The 18,015-nt window shown below is 40.3% G+C and overlaps 2 protein-coding genes across 2 annotated transcripts; both read left to right on the top strand.

The window, feature by feature from the left end:
* Positions 1-1,650: 1,650 nt before the first annotated feature.
* Positions 1,651-4,287, top strand: fundc1 (FUN14 domain containing 1). The gene is made up of 5 exons (XM_018697310.2): positions 1,651-1,727; positions 2,225-2,378; positions 2,784-2,859; positions 2,977-3,105; positions 3,481-4,287. Exons 1-5 carry the CDS (start codon positions 1,709-1,711, stop codon positions 3,556-3,558), a joined length of 456 nt encoding a protein of 151 aa, XP_018552826.1. The 5' UTR covers positions 1,651-1,708; the 3' UTR covers positions 3,559-4,287.
* A 443-nt stretch (positions 4,288-4,730) lies between these two features.
* Positions 4,731-14,806, top strand: efhc2 (EF-hand domain (C-terminal) containing 2). Its single transcript, XM_018697346.2, has 15 exons — positions 4,731-4,873; positions 5,791-5,979; positions 6,148-6,298; positions 6,496-6,719; positions 6,870-7,121; positions 8,033-8,140; positions 8,600-8,738; positions 9,628-9,793; positions 9,900-10,042; positions 10,539-10,735; positions 11,008-11,141; positions 11,254-11,448; positions 12,436-12,528; positions 12,834-12,933; positions 14,243-14,806. Exons 1-15 carry the CDS (start codon positions 4,832-4,834, stop codon positions 14,369-14,371), a joined length of 2,262 nt encoding a protein of 753 aa, XP_018552862.1. The 5' UTR covers positions 4,731-4,831; the 3' UTR covers positions 14,372-14,806.
* Positions 14,807-18,015: the final 3,209 nt, after the last annotated feature.

The raw sequence follows: 18,015 nt of genomic DNA, 5'->3' as shown, positions 1-18,015 counted from the left end.
ACTCAATAAGGTGAGTAAGAAGCAAAGCCAACAAAAAATAAAATCCATTAATAGTAAACAATAAACTAAGATGAAGCAAATCAGTCAACTAGAAGACTATAATCTCACATTAATTGAATGTATGTACTTGTAAGTGTCACAGTAACTGCACATTAGTAGTCAGCTCATCCACAGGTTTTGTGTCAGTGGTCTGTTATGCTCGTTTCCATTTATCTCTTTTCTGGTAACCATTCTTCTCATATATATTACATTTTCACAAAGGAGAAGCTAAATTATACTTGTGGAATTTACTTGAAATAAATGTGAAAGTTCACTGACAAAAACAGCATTTGTAATATTTCCTAGTATTTGTGATAAATCTATTTGTGTAGTTTAACTACCTGGGTAATTTAAGATAATATCAAACCCCACTGTAGCTACTCTGAAAACGTCTCCACATTATATCCTGCTTTAGTTCAGTTATCAGCAGCTAGAAAAATAAACCACATGAACCAGACATCCACACTACATCACTACACTGTATGTTGGGAAGGAAGGAAAATGGACAACATGTCTCCTTCTTTCAGCTACCTCAGAATTCAATTTACAAAACTGACAATCAGTGGGACAACATACTGTTAATTAAAGCAGGTATTTCTGTCATGTGGGATTTATCTATTACAACAGGGAGCCAGTTAAATGTGCTGAGGACAATCTACTAATTTGTTGTATCATTTGTTGTATCATGTTTTTGATTTGAAGCTTATTGGGCTTTGTTATTTCTAAGCATTTTTTAAATAACCCTGAAGATTTGACAGCTTAGTCCCAGAAGCTGCCTCCACCTCACTGAACTACTTATCTGATTATGGACATATTTTAAAGTCAGTTTTGATAAACATTTGCCACCTAAGCTGCAATTATTGCTGCAGTATTAAAGTTATCCTTTTGTCATGTTGATTGAAATCCATCCATTAATTTATTCCATTTGGCAATAGCCTCAAAGGCACTGGCTAAAAACCTAACCAACTTTTGCTTGTCTACAATTGTGTCTCAACTGCCTTCAATGCATTTTTGCACCACATGGGTCTACTGCTGATAAACCAACACTTGATGGCTGGAAGATTCTGCCAACTGTTTAGTTATTTTTAGAATTTTCCTATTTAATTACATCACATTTGTTTGTTAGTAGTAGTAGAGGTACACATTTTCTTGTAATCATTTATATACAGTATGTATTATATTTATTATGTTATATTTATTATATTATATATAGTTAAAAAAGACAGTTATAACTATGCTTCTTTTCTTAAATCACCTGCTTTAAGTATATAGTTACTTAATACAGTATTTATTCCTGCACTACCACACACCCTTGCGCTACTATATTCTGTTCACCTACTGCCACTTTCTTGTACACAATTTTTCACCTTCTGTTTATCATCCAAACATGCCAAATATATAGACACTGACCAAGTATCTAGACTTGAATGTAGCTTTTATAACAGTATGTAAGTTATACTGTATGTTTATGTTTGCTCTAGAAGGCACTAGAAACGTATTATATATAATAACTATTATTAGTAGTAGTAGTATTAGTATTATTGCGGTGTGATTATGAATATATTATTTAACAGGTATACCTGTCCGTGTCTTGCTTTCTCTTTTACTTAGATCGTCAAAACTATGCAAATGACGCCGGACGTGCAGGCAGCTAGGGACAGACTCCAAAATGGCGAACCGCAACAAGGGTAAGCAGGCCTATAAACTAATTACATCTCTGTCTTAACTGGGACACGCGGTATTCTCTAAGCATGAATTACCTACAGGGCGTGTTTGTTAACTTTTATTGTTAACGTTTGTGTATCCATAAAATTCCGTTTTTGCTCCCGCTGAGACGCCGTTACAGTCGCAACGTCTAGAGCTAACTTTTCAACTGTCGCTTAGCTTTAGTTGTCTGATCAAGCTAACTTATCATCGGGCCTGAGAACTTCGCTAAGTTTCGGTTGCAGCCACCAATGAAGTTATCGTTAGCTACCTCTGCCATGTTGAAAGCCATGTAATGCGAACACTTGGACTGATTCAGTTTATTACTCAATTACATCTGTACGTTCAAAATGTGTTAAGTTTGTAACAGTTGTAGTCCTATGGCAAATGAACCTAATATGGTCGTGCTGCCTTTTTAGGCAGTCTCTACTGCAAGGCATCAGTTCGGTGCTATTGTGTGCTGACTTTTTATTTTTCAAAGACGTAGAAGAGGAGATTTACGACAAGGTCGTGGACCTGACAGAGTACGCCAAACGTCAGCGATGGTGGAACCGCCTGTTCGGAAAAAACTCCGGCCCTGTAGCAGAGAAATACTCCGTGGCCACACAGATAGCCATAGGCGGTGTGAGTGGATGGTAAGTATTCTCCCTTGAAATGTATGACGATCCCTTCAGGTGCCCCCTCGTTAACTCTCCTACTTAGTTTTCTGTTGATAAAATGTCACATACACAACGTAAAACCTTTTGAATGGCTCAAAAATGTATGTACATCAGACATTGGGCATATGGCCTTTGATTGCATCCTGATTTGACCCTTTCTGTTATCTTGTCTCATGTCTCTCCTTTACCCCCACTGTACCTCTGGTGTCTGTATATTGTGGCTGCTAGGGGGAATTATGCAGCTTACTCTCAGCATGTTGCTGATGCTTAAACAAAACTCAAACACATTTCCATTTTAAACTAATTCTATGATTTTAAAGGCAGCTTAAGTCATTATTTGTGTTAGCTTAACCTTCATGCTCCGTCTCCTATTTATTTTAGGTGTGCAGGATACCTCTTCCAGAAGGTTGGAAAAGTTGCTGCTACAGCTGTAGGGGGAGGTCTTCTGCTATTACAGGTATCCTTGCATCACTGGGCATAAACACAGATGTATTAAACCTTTCAACAGAGTAAAAAAAACACATTTTTGTGAATCTGCCTGTCATCTGTTTCATTTGTCTGACTCTCTCTCCAGATAGCTAACAATAGTGGCTATATCCAAGTGGACTGGAAGAGAGTAGAGAAGGATGTCAACAAAGCTAAGAAGCAGTTAAAGAAGGGCACCAATCAAGCAGCCCCGGAGCTAAACACATTGTTTGAGAAGGTGAGACCACAACATTTTATGTATTGCTTCATTTTGACCTATTACAAATTACATTGTTGTTTCATTGTTTTAAACCTAAAAGCGCAGCTCATTAGACTTTGTTCACCTTCAAACAAATTACGAGTTATAGAATTGTTTGCAGTGACCTTTTCAAAGATGCTGGACTTACAGCCACACAGTGTTTACTTCTCATTCGCTTTGGAAGTTTTATATCTTGAAACAATCTGTGCCATGGTAGCATGGACCTTCCATATGAAAGAACACCTTTTACTTTTCTCTGCTCTTGAAAATCAGTTGGGAGAATCTGTGAAAAAAATCATTTGAATGTGATTTATTGATCTAACATGGTCCTAAAACATTTTCCGTCTTTTTCAGTCCACAGAGTTTGTGAAGAAAAACATTGTTGTCACAGGTGGTTTCGTTGGAGGATTCCTGCTTGGCCTGGCATCTTAGGGCCTGCCAAATAAGAAGCATCTGTGTTTCTTTGATGTCATGACTAACTGTAGGGGAAAAAGTATAAATCATTGCTGGATGGTTTTTAAGTGATTTGACAGCAAGCAACCTATTTCAGATTAGCTTGGAGCTATATGTTTCTACAAAAGCTGCACATCATTTTGTCTAATACTGTACCTCCATGTCCATGTCTCCTCAAGTCAGTATGGATGAGGAACGTCTTGGTTAGACCTGAATGACCATAGTAAAGTACTTCACTTTCCAGGCCAAATAATGATACATATCATGCTAAATTATTTTAAAAATGTAAATGTTATTGGAATGTTGCATTTTATTTATTTATTTTTACCAAACTGACATTGTATCAGAGGGAATAGTATGCACTGTTATTGTGCATAATGAAGCCAAGCACTGTGCAAGTAATTTTAACTTCACCTTACATGGCAGATGGTACCCATAGGAATCTATCAATGCCAGTGTTTTATTTCTCAATACCACACTTCATAATCAATCATTGTCAGGGTTAAAACTTGAATTTCATTCTTAAGTGCTGATAGATTCGGGATTGTTGCCTTTTTGAAGGTGTTACCATGTTTGATGGGTTATGTTAGCCTCCCCTGCATCTCTTTTTGTAATGTATTTTGTTTAGCCATAAGTTCATGCTTTAGGTTCTGAAGGCTGTGGTTTGTCACTATGTATGTTTGAACAAATTAAAAAAAAAAAGAAAAAGAATCAGTTGAAATGTTTCACATTTATTTTTGGCAACACATTTCTAATGCTATTAGCATGTCTTTACTTATGACCTTGTGTCCTGGACGCCATTATTTATTAACTGAGCTTGGTTTTACTTTTTGTTTCTGTGCCCATAATTAAAAAGTAAATGAAAGTGTCTGATAACATTATGGAGATAGAGCTTTTATTGAATTTGTATTACATAAGTAAAACTAGCACATTCCAAAGAGGTTCAAAAGTACCAGGTTGTCCTTTAAAACATGTTACTGAGGACACATGATCTATTTCCACAGTACATGTATCCAGTTCACATTTTAAATTTACATTTTGAAGTACTCAGAATTTCTTAGGTAGAGTTAAATTTGTTAAACATGTTTTTTAAATTTCTTAATTGTCTCACTGGTTCCTTCCGGTCGGAACGTTGCTAAGAGACGACCCCAAACAAAATGGTTCCATGGCAACCAATAACAGACGACAGAAAATTTAGCTTGTTTGTGAGTTGTACAAGGGAAATAATCGACCTGTTTGAAATACTACCCACATGGCTTTACCATTTCTACCCGGGAATTCTCCCAATAAACACGTAAGGTTTCTATATTTTGTATATTCCACGTAAATGAATTAACTCATGTCAGCTTGGGCACTGCATGAAAGTTAGAACTAATGCCATCTTAACTAACAGCTAACATCGCAGAGGTAAATGCAAGTGTATTTAGCAATTTAACGAGCTGTCTGAATTTACACGGGTAGACAACAGATACAAGTTGATGTGATTTTGATAAAGATAAGAGTTTTATATATAGACCTTGTGTTGACGTTACAGGTGCATGATAGTAGTTAAACCATAAAACAACCTGTAAAAAGTGATAAGGCTGTTGTGGAGACAAAATTCAAGATTTTTGTGCTTATTAATACTGAATGTCCAAAATATAGTATTATGCAATTCCACTTTGTCAGTTCTTTCTGATAAATGGTAGTGGTACATAATTTTTAGATAGTAACTTTTTTTATTTGCACATTTAAAAATACAATTATTATACTATATTTACATTCATGGATGGCCTTTAGCGAACAGACTGTCTTGAAATGGATCAGTTACACCTCCCCAGTTATGCACACATATTATTGTCCAGTACAGTTGTAATGTCAGATGTCAGATATATGGGTCCAAAGTAAGCAAGAGCTTGTGCAGGAGAGGTAGGAAGCTTAACAAATACCCTTCTAAATAAACACCCCTACTACAAACTCAAAACAAACAGAATTACACCAAATAAAACCAAGAGGGATATGTAAACTAAAAAGGGAGAAAATTATATATGTCATTTATTTCTGTTTCCAAACATCCAACAGTCAGCACTGTAATCAGAAGCTACTAATGCTGGTTTAAGATAAGTCTTAAAAGTAAACAAGGATGGGGAATGTTAATGTAATGATTGTGTACCACAGAACATCAATATTACTGTACAGTTTTAGAAATGCTCTCTATCTTCTGTACCACAGCTGGGGAAGGAGAGATTCCACAAGTCCCAACACTTTGACTATTCTAATGGAGTCCCTATGCTGGTGGGATCTGAGAAGCCAGGTGTTGGGGGAGAGCTTTTAGTTGGCCAGAAGATTAAACCAAAATTTTCTGTCTACCCCAAAGGACAAGGCAGTGATTTACCATCATGGGTAGCCTTTGACAAACAGGTGAGATGTCTTGAAATTCACCAGTTTTACTTCTGTGGTTATATTTTGGTTATATAAGATAAGGTAAGATAAGTTATCAAAGAAGTGTTGTTTTGACAAGTCAATATTCAGCTAAACTGAGCTAAACTTGACTAAAAAGCCATAAAAAATGCCACTTTATCCCTCCAGGCTTTGTGTTTTGAGGCATACTTCCAGGAAGCTGTGCCCGAGGCACGGGATGAGACTTACAGAATCAGAAAGTGTAAAATCTACTTCTACCTGGAAGATGATACGATACAGGTGGTGGAGCCAGAGTGCAAGAACAGTGGCATCCCTCAAGGTGAAAAAGGATAATTTATCTGTTTGTGATATCACAGGAAATATCTTGTGAATATACCTCAAGTGAAAAGGTCTTTTTCAGCATTCAAGATTCCAGCTGGCTAACTGAGCCATCACCCAAAGTAAACATATATAAAGATATGAACATAAAGATATGTCAAGCAATTTAACACCTGTCATTGCTGTTCCTTGTGGCAGGAACACTTATCCATCGCCACCGTATCCCACTGCCTCCCCCAAACGATGACCAGTTCTACAACATTTTCCATTTCAACATCAACCAACAGATGGTGCTGTACTCCCGCACATTTACTGTGACCAACTGTGACTCTTTTACAAGTAACTTTCTCACAAAACTTGGTGTGCGCCTCAGTGACCCTACCACTGTACCTGATGACCCCTACAGCAACCTCAGGGAACAGGTAGGCATCAGAGCCAGACCTTTGTTTGGAGGTTGGATTTTTATTTTCTGTAGGTATTCTCAAAAAAATAACATGGCAGAATCAAGGATCACATAAAACACAATAATAAAGCAAAAGCCATTATAAGTAATGATAATACCCCTCTTCTAGACCGAGAAGAGTATGAAGCCGCTTCGGCCGTACGAGAGGCGTGACACATTGAAGCAGTTTCTGGATCATGACCGCAAAGTCTTGCGCTTTTACTGCTTTTGGGACGACACAGAGAGCATGTTCGGGGACCCACGAGAGCTCATACTGCACTATTTCCTGGCTGATGACACCATAGAGATCCGGGAGGTCATCCCCCCAAACTCTGGGAGAGATGCCTTGCCCAAATTTCTGCGCCGTTGCAAACTACCTAAGGTGAGGCACCACAATAGAAGCTGTTCAAAAATGTTGTCTTTGTTATTGGAGTGGAGAGAGGAAGACTGAGAAATATTTGTTGTCAAGGAAGGGAAGGAATAAAAAACACAGATCTTAGAGGGTGGTGGGAAACATTTTGAGAGCACATGAATGTAGTAGAATAGGTTTCACAGCCTGTCTCATACATTTAGTGCCTTCAGATTTAGCACATTTTACATTTATTGACGGTTACTCCAAACCTTGCAGTACCTCTCTTTCTGGTTGGGTGACTTTTTTTTTCATTTCTCTCCCACCATCCCTGCCTTCACTCAGACCTCATTCAGTCTGACAGGACTGTTGTAGCATCCAGTCTCCCTCAAGCATTTTGGCTTTCTCCTCCAGTTACTGACTGAAGCCTAATTCATCTTGAAAGACAGCCAGGCCTCAATCATGTGTGTGTGTGTGTGTGTGTGTGTGTGTGTGTGTGTGTGTTTTCAGCCCAGTAATTTTGTTTGTTCTGATGTCTTTTATTAAATGTCAGCCCTAAAGGTTGACCAGAATCCACCATCCAATGGGAAATCACCACATCCTTAATGACAGATCACTTCTTTACTCTACTTCTACTCTCTACTTCTTTACTTTATTTTCTTAGAATGCCTCTCTCTCTGTCTCCTGTCTCTTGATTTCAATTTTGATTTAGTTGGCTTTATTGGCATGATGCTTTAGATCAAACATGTTGCCAAAGCATAACATCACAACATATATATATATCAAAACATAAATAAAAACAACAATAATTATATAATAATACGATAATTAATAAATAACTCTCTCTCTCTCTCTCTCTTCTCTATCTATATGCAAAGTGTTGCTCATATCTGCAGTTAGTTTCTTTCTGTGCCTATCTCTGGTTGTTTCTTATCTCTCTGCAGAATGCTCCAACCCAGTTGAAGCAGCCTGGACAGATCACAGACCGCACAGTGCTCAACGTGTTTGCCTCCCAGAGTCAGGGAAAACGCTATATCTTGGACAGCCTCAAAGTATGCTCTGTCTCAGTCATGCTCATGCTACAAACATACGAACATGACAACAAGTGAATTAAACATCTTTGGGATGAACTGAAACTAGAACTGTGTGACTGCCCAACCTCATTAATACTGTGGTGGCTGAATGAGAGTAAATTCCTGCAACCAAGTTACATAAAACTTGTGGAAAACCTTCCCAGAAGAGTGGAGGGTGATGTAGTAACATATTAACACCCTTAATTTGGAATCACATGTTCAACAGTGACATATGTTTGCATGTCAGCATAGTTTCAGCCATGAAGTGCATTAGGTGAATTTGTACCTGAATATCATTTTGACTCTATATTTTGAATCTATATTTGTTTGACCTCACCAGGTTAATTAACAAATTCAAAAGGTCAGACAAGTCGAGAGTCTCAGATTGGTCTGTCACTCATCTCATTCTCCCCTCTTCCTTCTCTCTTTCTCTTGCAGACAGGAGCTGTCCATGAGGAGTTTTATAAGGACTGTGATCTGACCGTAGGTGGGGAGGTGAATGTGTTTGGCAGAAGAGTCCTCATCACTGATTGCGATGACTTCACCAAAGAATACTACCGCTCCAAATACGGCATAGGTAACCATTACTGTTGATTTTTTAGATTAAAACATATGCGTGTCAGCTTCGTCAGACAAAACAGGCAGCTTTAAAACATCAGTTCATTCAGCGAATTACACTGAATTAAATGATGTGTGAGTGAACGATGATTCACTCAGACCTTTCCTTTCACAACAGCAGTTTGACATTTTGCTCAGTCACACAGTTGCATGGATTGAATCTTCAGCTATCTGTTGCTTATCCCTGCATTGGATTCATCTTAACACTTGGGGGCAGTAAGAGCAAGCATCAGTGAGAGCTATTAGATTCCAACAAACCTGATCCCTGACACCATTGGTACAGGACACCTTTGTTCAGAGGATGAAGTATTTTTATCTAGAAATGTTCTGATCAATGATTTTATTCTTTACAAAAATGGACTGAGCTCCTCTAGTGGCCTGTCTAATATTCTGTCTCTCTCAGCCCATCTTTGGTCGATGGATATTAGAACCAATAATATAGTTTGGCACCAGTGTCCACCTGACATAAGATACTCAGGCCCTCCAGCACTGGTATTTCTCCATGCCTCCACAGTTAAAGGCACTTGGGACCACAAGAGGCACACTGCTCCCCAGCAGGAGAAACCCAAGCTGGTCCTGGATGTGTCTGCCACCCAGGGCAGGTTTCAAGGCTTGCAGCATTAGTCACAGTGGTAAACCAGGCGGAGCCCCTAGTGACAGGGCACTGTGATAGACGGTCCTGTCTGACTCTGAGCAATCAGGGGTCAGCTTAGGGTTACAGTCAGACCCAGGCTGCCGTGCTCCTGCATGGATGAATTACCTGCTGCCCTCTGATCATTACAGCTCTCCTCCTGGGTTTCTTTCTTCTTCCAAGTATTTTGTCTTTTCTTTCTCCTTCCTCCCCTCAGAGGACTTCACCCCAATGCAGTACAAAGCTCCTGTAGCCCCTAAGCCCCAGAGGCTTGTGCCCCCCTACAATGGCTTTGGCTCAGAGGAGGACTCACTAAGCTCCTGCCAGGGCCTGCTGCCCAAGCCCCCGCAGAAAGATTTCTGCAAATTTATGGAGAAAGACAGGTTGGATGAGTTGTAGTCACAGTCACAATCAAATTACACACTGAAATATCTGTGTCTGTGTGTGTTCATGGAAGACCCAGACTCTAGTGTGTATATGTCCCGCTAGATGTGGCCTAGACAGTAATGTCCTGAATTTCCGCGCCAAGATGGTGACCACCGATCCAGTTGACAGAGAGAGGGCGTTCATCATCTCCTTTTACCTCTGTGATGACTCCATCAGTGTGTTTGAACGGCCACAGAGGAATTCAGGTAAAAACGTTTGGACAAAAGCTGCACCAGAAGTGCTCCCCGGACATGAGATACAAATGTATGACTCTCGTGGTAAACATTAGATTTGTCAGATTCAGTTTCCATTTCCAGACGCTTTTTGAAAACAGATGAAACAGATGACACTAAGTTCACAGACCTACCTTTTCAGGGACGGAGACATTCCCATCAATGTAAATCAACATTTGACCATATTTATTATAGTGTAAGATGAATAGTATGTCATGGGTTCAGGGACTTTTCAGTATGGCTCTAAAATAAGATATCCAACTATTTGAAATGATGTAAAACAAAACAGTATGAGTGGAATTTAAATTAAGTTTAGAATTGAATTTGATTTATAAGTTAAAACATATTGCCAACATAATATAAAAATAAATACTGTGGACCAATTTTCTGTGAAGTTGAAAAAATATGTAAGTACAACTAAGAATTACCCACTCTCTTATCCCTCCCTCTCTCACACATTGTGCACCAGGTGTGCTTGGTGGTAAATTTTTGGAGCGCAGTCGTGTGAAGAAGCCAGGCCAGGAGCTGTTTAAGAGCGAGCTGTCTGAGTACTTTAAAGCTCAGGATCTGTACGTGGGAGCTACCCTCTGCATCAACAATAAGCACTTCCAGCTTCTCGATGCAGATGAATACACCTTCAGCTACATGGAGCGACATGCTGAGGAGGTAGGGAGGGAGCTAAGGGAGGAATGTTTGTTTCTTGTGGTTTTCTAAGGTTTATGAATGGTTTTGTTTAGAAGGTTTTGGCATCACAGGCTTATTTTCTGTAGTGGTCTCTGGAAAAGGTTGCAAGAGCTAACATAGATACACAGGCTGGTTCAGGGACAGTTGACCAGCTCTAACCTCCAAACCATCAGGTGTTACCTGTGTATTGTTATGACACAGCCATAAGGCTACGTGTGATTAAAGAGAGTATGTTTGTGTGTGATTGTCTTAAGTTCCCCAAAGCCAACGTGGGCAACATCCTCAGTAAACTACGTTCCATACCTGAGGAGAAACAGAGTGAGATCAGGAAGTTTCTGACTCTCAGTGACCCCAACAACACTGGCTTCATCCCCTATGAGTCATTCAGGTACCCTTTCAGTACCCACCCTTGAACTTAAGTGGATGAACAGAGTCCACTCGTTTAACTCATGTCTGTCAGTTTATGTGTGTTATACTCTGTGTGCCTGTATACACCGCAGGGGCCTGCTGATGGGCCTGGACTGCAGTCTGTCGGAGCATGAGGTGCTGGTACTGGGCCGACATTTTTCAGAGCACAAGCAGCCTGAGGTGGACGTGGGCCTGATGCTGGCTGTGGCCCAGGACCTCCTCAAAAAGAAGAGCTTTGAAGAGTTCCCTGATATGGCCAGAGCCTTCACATATCATGACCGACACAAGTAAGCCACACACACACACACGCGCACACACACACACACACACATTCGCTAAAGACAAAATACTGTTGCAACACAGACACACTGAAACACACAGAGGGAAACAGCGTCACAACAAGACATCAATCGTGCAGCCGGTGGCCCCATATCTCAGAGCAACGATTAGTTCCAGCAGTGTGAGAGTGCAGCATTGGAACCAGATGAACCCTAAAGACCTGTATGGCATGTAGCTATGCAGGCCAGAGGACACACACACATACACACACTTGGTCTGCCTCTGTCTCTGTGTCTTTCTCCCTGTCTGTTACCTCCCTCATCTGTTTGTGCATAAAATCACATTTAATGCATGCACACTGTATATAACTGCTCATTCATATGCAGTAGATCTTTAAAATCAGTTGGGCCAACTGAAATGGAGGGTCAACAGTGCCACAAGGTCAAACTGACATGTCTGTTTATTACAGCTGTGTTGACACCCTTAGTTAGCGTCAAATTGTTCATCAACATCCCTGTAATGAGCATGGCATGACAAGAATGAGCCTCTGGACCGTCTGGCATTACTGTGGAAAACAACTGTGGTCTCAGAGGACAAGGATCCTCAGTTTCACACACACACACACACACACACACACACACATTGTCTTCATACAAATTCAGTTTGAGACACTTTTCTAAAAATAATATATTGATATAAGAGTATAAGCTGCTGTTGCTGGCATATTTTCATATTTTTCAACTTGTCAGCACCAACTAATGATGAGAACCTGCTCAGTGTTTCTTGTGAAGTTATAAAAATATCCTTAAGTGTGGATTATTTTCAGTTTAGAGAAGATTCTAGCCTCTAAGGAGCATGTGTATTGTCTTTGAACTTTATTCAAACGACTCACTACAAACAGGCAAGCAGTCTGATGTAGGTCCAAACCACTAATATCACAAATGGGGCTTCTTGGCTTTTTATCTTATGTTGGATACCTGTGTCTCTGTCCCCAGAACCAGCCGTCTCTCCATCAAAGAGACAAAGACCCTCTGTAAGGCCTTCCGACTTCCCCTGCCTGAGAACCTGCTTGGTGGTCTGCTCAGCAAGTAAGAGACCACTAATCAGTGTGCAGTTCAGGGTAGAACAGTTCAAGGTTCCATTGCATTTTCAGAATGGTTTTGAATGCTTTGTTTTCACTTGATTGTGAAGTATGGTCCAATTCTTTGCCCAGAAATTTTTCTTGGCATGGTTGAACATTTTCTGAACCAGCATTTGGACTGAATACTACAATAAAACATGCACTGGAAGAAGTGCAAAACAGATTCGTTTAAATCAAGTGGGAGCTGTTTTCTGAGGTTTTTAAGTAGTATATACCTGTTTCTAACTTGAATGCATTGCATGTCTACTGGAGGTTTGCAGATGGAGACGAGATTGACTACCATGCCTTCCTGGCTGGCATTAACTGGGTAGAGTACCCTGCTCCCCCAGTAATGCCTGAAGACACCTTAAAGGTGAGAGAAAGGAGCAGCAGTAGTACAGATACAAAACTTTTTAGAACTTTTTAGAGGAGAGTGAATCAGAAAAGTACCAAAAGTGATTTCCCATTGTGTACACAGATTTTTAAATAGTTGTTAGTAAAAATCAATCCACATTTTACCCTTACCTGTGATGACTCAGTGGATCAGTGAGCCAAAAGCCAAATGAAATGAGTGGGAAGAAATGGTCAAATAGACAAGACAACAATTTATTGTGCATGGGAAATGAGTCAAGAGAGAAACACACACACACACACACGCAGTGGTGGTCAAAAAGGAAGGAAGTAGCTCCTTTGTTCTTCTCTCTTGCATTTGTATCTTTCCTATGTAATGCTGATTTAACATGCTTTGCCAGAGCCAAATCTAAGCAGAACCAGGTGAGCATGAGAGATACACACCATGGCATGACAACAAAGGGAGGTTTGCATGGACTGAATGAGAGCGGACTGAATCAGTTTGTCTGGGCATGTGTGTTTGGGTGTGTGAGTATGTGTATGCCGACGCAGCGCTCTTACTTAATTCTCTGTTTTCGTCTGTCACGGTTTCCAGCTGCTCTTTGCTTCACCGGGTTCTAAGCCCAAACTAGTCGCTCAGTCTCTGCTCAACTACTCTGCCCTGCTTGAAAAGCTCTAAGGTAAAACAACCCTCCATCCCCCCAAAAAATAACCTCGGAGACTTATGCATCTTTGAAGATGTCACCAGTATTGTGTCTCACAATGAGAACACAATAAGAATGTCATGTTGACTGACCCAGATTGACTCACCTCCTCTTGGATGCCATTCTGGTCTTTGCAACAGTTCATATCCAGTTTGGTATTTCCAATTTTCTTATTACCTCTATAATTTTCTTTCTTTCTTTCTGTTCATTATATTTAACAACCTTGGGACCAATTCCTGCTTCCTGCTTTAAAGAAATAGCTAAATTACATTTGGCCTGTAATGTTATAAAGAAGTTCTTTTGTTTTCTGTGTATGAGGTTTAATCAGTCTAATGGAGGTTAAAGGCAACACTAAGTTTTAAAACTTTAAACAAGGCAGTGTTATTTATATAGCACATTTGATACACACTGAAGATTTACAATGCTTTTAAAGTTGTATATAGTATATAAAACACAAATAAAGGAAGAGATGTATCACAGAGAGAGACAATAACAAAGTCAAAATATTAAAAGGAGGGCAACAAATAGTAAAACCACAGTGGGAACTACAGCAGTCAGTTAATGACAACTAAGTATTTTAATGTTGTCAGAGTTGTGTGGTGACTTGTGTATTCCTGTCGTCTCCAGTTTGATGTGAAGGCGAGGTTTGACTCCAGCGGGGCTGAAGGGAAAAACATCAGTTACTCTGCTCTTCTGGGGGATGTGTTCAGCTTTCCCTCCAACAACGGTGACCCAACAAACAGCACCTCGACATAGACACACAGTGGGAGGTGAAACAAATTTGCCTCACAAAGAGACGCACACACTACTCAATTAAAGAACACAGCACATCAGCTAAACAGCATGTGTGTTTTCATTTTATGTCATAATGGAGAAACTACAGGGGGATGGGATGTGTGCACATAATTTGAAAGGTTGTTTTCTTGCATATGAATAATTTGGCAGTAATAGTCTATTCAAGTGTAAGCTAGCACAAAAAATGATGCTTCAGGGGAGAAAAGTTCTGAGAACACAGATGCTTTTTTGATGTGCTTGTTTGTGAGTCTGCTTGTGTGTTTACACGAGCTGGTGGGAATCCCTGTGAGACATGATAAAAGACACGAGGCATTAAAGCAGAACCATATTTCAGATCTGGCCAGCGTGCTCACACACATTGTGATTACAGGGCATTGCACTGTTTCCTCCAGCACTGTTCTAAGTTGATGGGGGGGGGGGGATTGCCCGTGGAATGAATGATGTGTGCTTTATGTTGACTGTGCACTGGCTACATCTACCAACAAGACAGAAGCCATCAACACTGTCAGTTCACAGCTGTGGAAACCATAGATGAGCTGTAATAAGTCCAAAAGCCAGAGAGTGTATCCAGGCTACAAAGACCTCATATGTTTATCATCAGGGATAATTCTCACATGTTCAGGTGGAGAAGTAAAAAGGGAAGTGGACAATAGAACAGAGTTATTATATGTCCTTTTTGTTTTCTATAAGGACTCTTCAGCATCTGTTTGCAGCAAGATTGGCTTATTGTTTATGATAGTTATGGAATTTCGTTTCTTATATTACAAGGATGAAAACATACATGGGGAGAATGCTGGGAGAGTTTAGGTGGAGTGAGCTCTTCAGAGGTTTAATTTACAAGGAACTACACCCTCATTATGTGTTTGGCTGTCTGTGTGCGGCAGTGTTAAGACTATAAAAAGGCACAGGTTGTTCAGGTTGAGGCGCCACTGTAATCAGAGCCTGCATTGCAAATTCTAGTAAGGGGATAAGTCAAACATTAGGTAATCAACCACCCAATCCCCTCTATGTAACCAGCACACACACACACACACACACACCCCTTCTGCCCCACCCCCTTCACACTGAGCACAGAAACAGTGCATTACATCACCCCAGGCATTATCAGGTCCTCTCTGTCTACTTTCGCACATACTAAAATATTAGCTTCTCCAGTCACCAACCACCAAAACACAAAAGGTGACGTCGATGCGGTCAGTGGTGGCTGGGAGTTTCCTGACCACATGCTTGGCCTTTTTTTGCCTTCTGAAGCATGCTGTGTGAAAGGGAGGACATCAAGGGAGGAACCTCGGAACCCTGCCCCCTCGTCCACCCGCTCCCTCTCCTCCTGTCAGTCTCTGTCTCCACACATCCCATTTTCTGCCCTGTCATGCTCTGTGGCACAGCAACAGCAAACTGAATGAGTTGCATCCTCATCATTGGTCTTTGAAATTTGGCTGTAACACACCACGAACAGAACGTCCTTTAAGATTAGACAAATGGCACGTCGACGTCTATGTGTAGCGTTAATGAAAGAATAACGCTGGTATTATTCTGTATGTTTCTCATGGTCAACAAATCCCACGAAAAGACCAAAACCAACATTGTGTACATTGAATACCATGTAAGAGCCAGGAAATATTTTTTAACGCAAAATACTGTAAAAATATGCAACATTTTGATGTAGTTTCATAAATTTACATGATAGTTTTATTGATTTTATTTACTAGAGAGCATTGATATTGATCTGCTTTGGCTAGTAGCTTTGAAATTTAAGAAATCATTTTGTCAAATCTAAACGACCACGTTGACTAACACGTGAATCGAACTTTGCACCAAACACAGGGATAAAATTCTCATGAATCACCCTCCCTGATGATGTCTTCTCTCAGCGCGCGATGTTTTGTTGATGTGTTTCGAGTGGCTGCCTTCTGTTGTCTCTCTGTTTCCACTCAGCAGAAGCAGAACACGGAGGCTTGCTATAAAGAATCTGCTTCTCTTGTTTTGTCCTCATTTCACTTTACTGCTGCTCTGCTCAGGACCACTGATATAAACTGATATACGTGAGGGTCATAAATGTCTCTGGGGTTAAGAGGATCTGAGCGTGTTTGTGCACATGCGAGCATGCACACGCGTGCCTTTGTGTGCACGCATGTGAATGTGCGTGATGGGCTTAATGCAAGTCTGATGGAGTCATAGCTAATCTATGAAGTCTAAACAGATATCTGAGAACAAGAGGGGAAAAGTTTCTGTTTACTGGCTGCGAGCCTTTCTTTTCTCATGACAACAAATCCTAAACCTGGAAACACACAGACACACACACATCACAGAGCACCTGCGTTCACATGTTGTTTTTCTCAGAACTGTTCCCCCAGAGCAGCAATTTTTGGCCCCACAGTTCACTCTGAATAAGCTTCTAGTAACTGATATCACGGCGTTAGTCTCATGTTTTAATTTGGTTGCTTCAACTGATTTGTACACAATTTAAACTCCTTATACGTCAATGTTTCTGTGTATTTCCACATTCAAAATGGAAAAGTTTGATGTATAAATTATATACACTAACAGCCATCCTCACAGTTTTACTTATATACAACAGTACTTTGAGATAAATGCCAACATTAGCATGTTAATATGCTGATAAGGACAATGCTAACATGCTAATGTTTAGTATTAGTGTAATCATATAGTACAATGTTAATACAGTATAATGTTGACTATGTTCATCAGCATGCTAACATTTGATAATAAAGACTAAACACAAAGCACTATCAGACAAATTGAAATTAGGTCATGAAGAAAAAGTTAAGGGATCACCAAAGTCATTAGGAGACATCATGTTGAAACCATAAATGTCCACCAAAAATTTAAGGCAGTCCATCTAATAATTGTCAAGACATTTCACTAAAAGCCAAAAATGTCAGTCTCCTGCTGCTGCTAGAGGAGAAGTAAAGGGTTCACCAAAGTGAATCTGATTCTTCTTCTGGGAACCATGAATGCCGGCACAAATTCACACAACAATCCATCCAATAGTTGCCAAGATATTTTACAAATTACGGATTGTCCCTCTGACATTACAATTAGAAAAAAAACTTTCAAACTCTCAGTGGTGACACAAATTCTTGATTACCACCTTGGCTAAAATCAGTGTCTACCCACCTGCTGGCTCCTAACACTGGAGCCTGTCACAGCCCCAAGTGGGCTGTAGAAAAGATGGAGCAGCCTGCTAAGTGTTCTCTGTCTGGGCTGGACTGGAGGCCCTCTGTGACGGCACTACTACAGAGATGAAGGGAGTTTAGCAGACTGTTTTTGGCTGCTCTCCCTCATTCCAGTGATTCCTCAGTGCCTATGGGCATTGGCACAGGGAGAGGGGTGGAGGGAGAGAGGGCTCAGGCTTAGACCCCACTTTACAGGGTCAGCCACTGCCCCAGGTGCACATGGGGAAACACTTAGCTGCTCTCTCATTGTTCCATATCTCTGTCTATCTCTGTCTAAGAATTTTTCACTTTCTGTCTTTTATCCTTTTCTGTCTCCCCAAACCCCCCCTCAGTCAGGGCTGCTGTTCTCATTCCTCATGCAAAATCATGCACATGACTATGTGTATTTGTGTGTAAAAAAGTGTTAAG

The sequence above is a fragment of the Lates calcarifer genome, linkage group LG1 (genome assembly GCF_001640805.2).
Source record: "Lates calcarifer isolate ASB-BC8 linkage group LG1, TLL_Latcal_v3, whole genome shotgun sequence".
Classification (NCBI taxonomy): Eukaryota; Metazoa; Chordata; class Actinopteri; family Centropomidae; genus Lates; species Lates calcarifer.
This window is presented reverse-complemented; position numbering and strand designations above follow the sequence as displayed.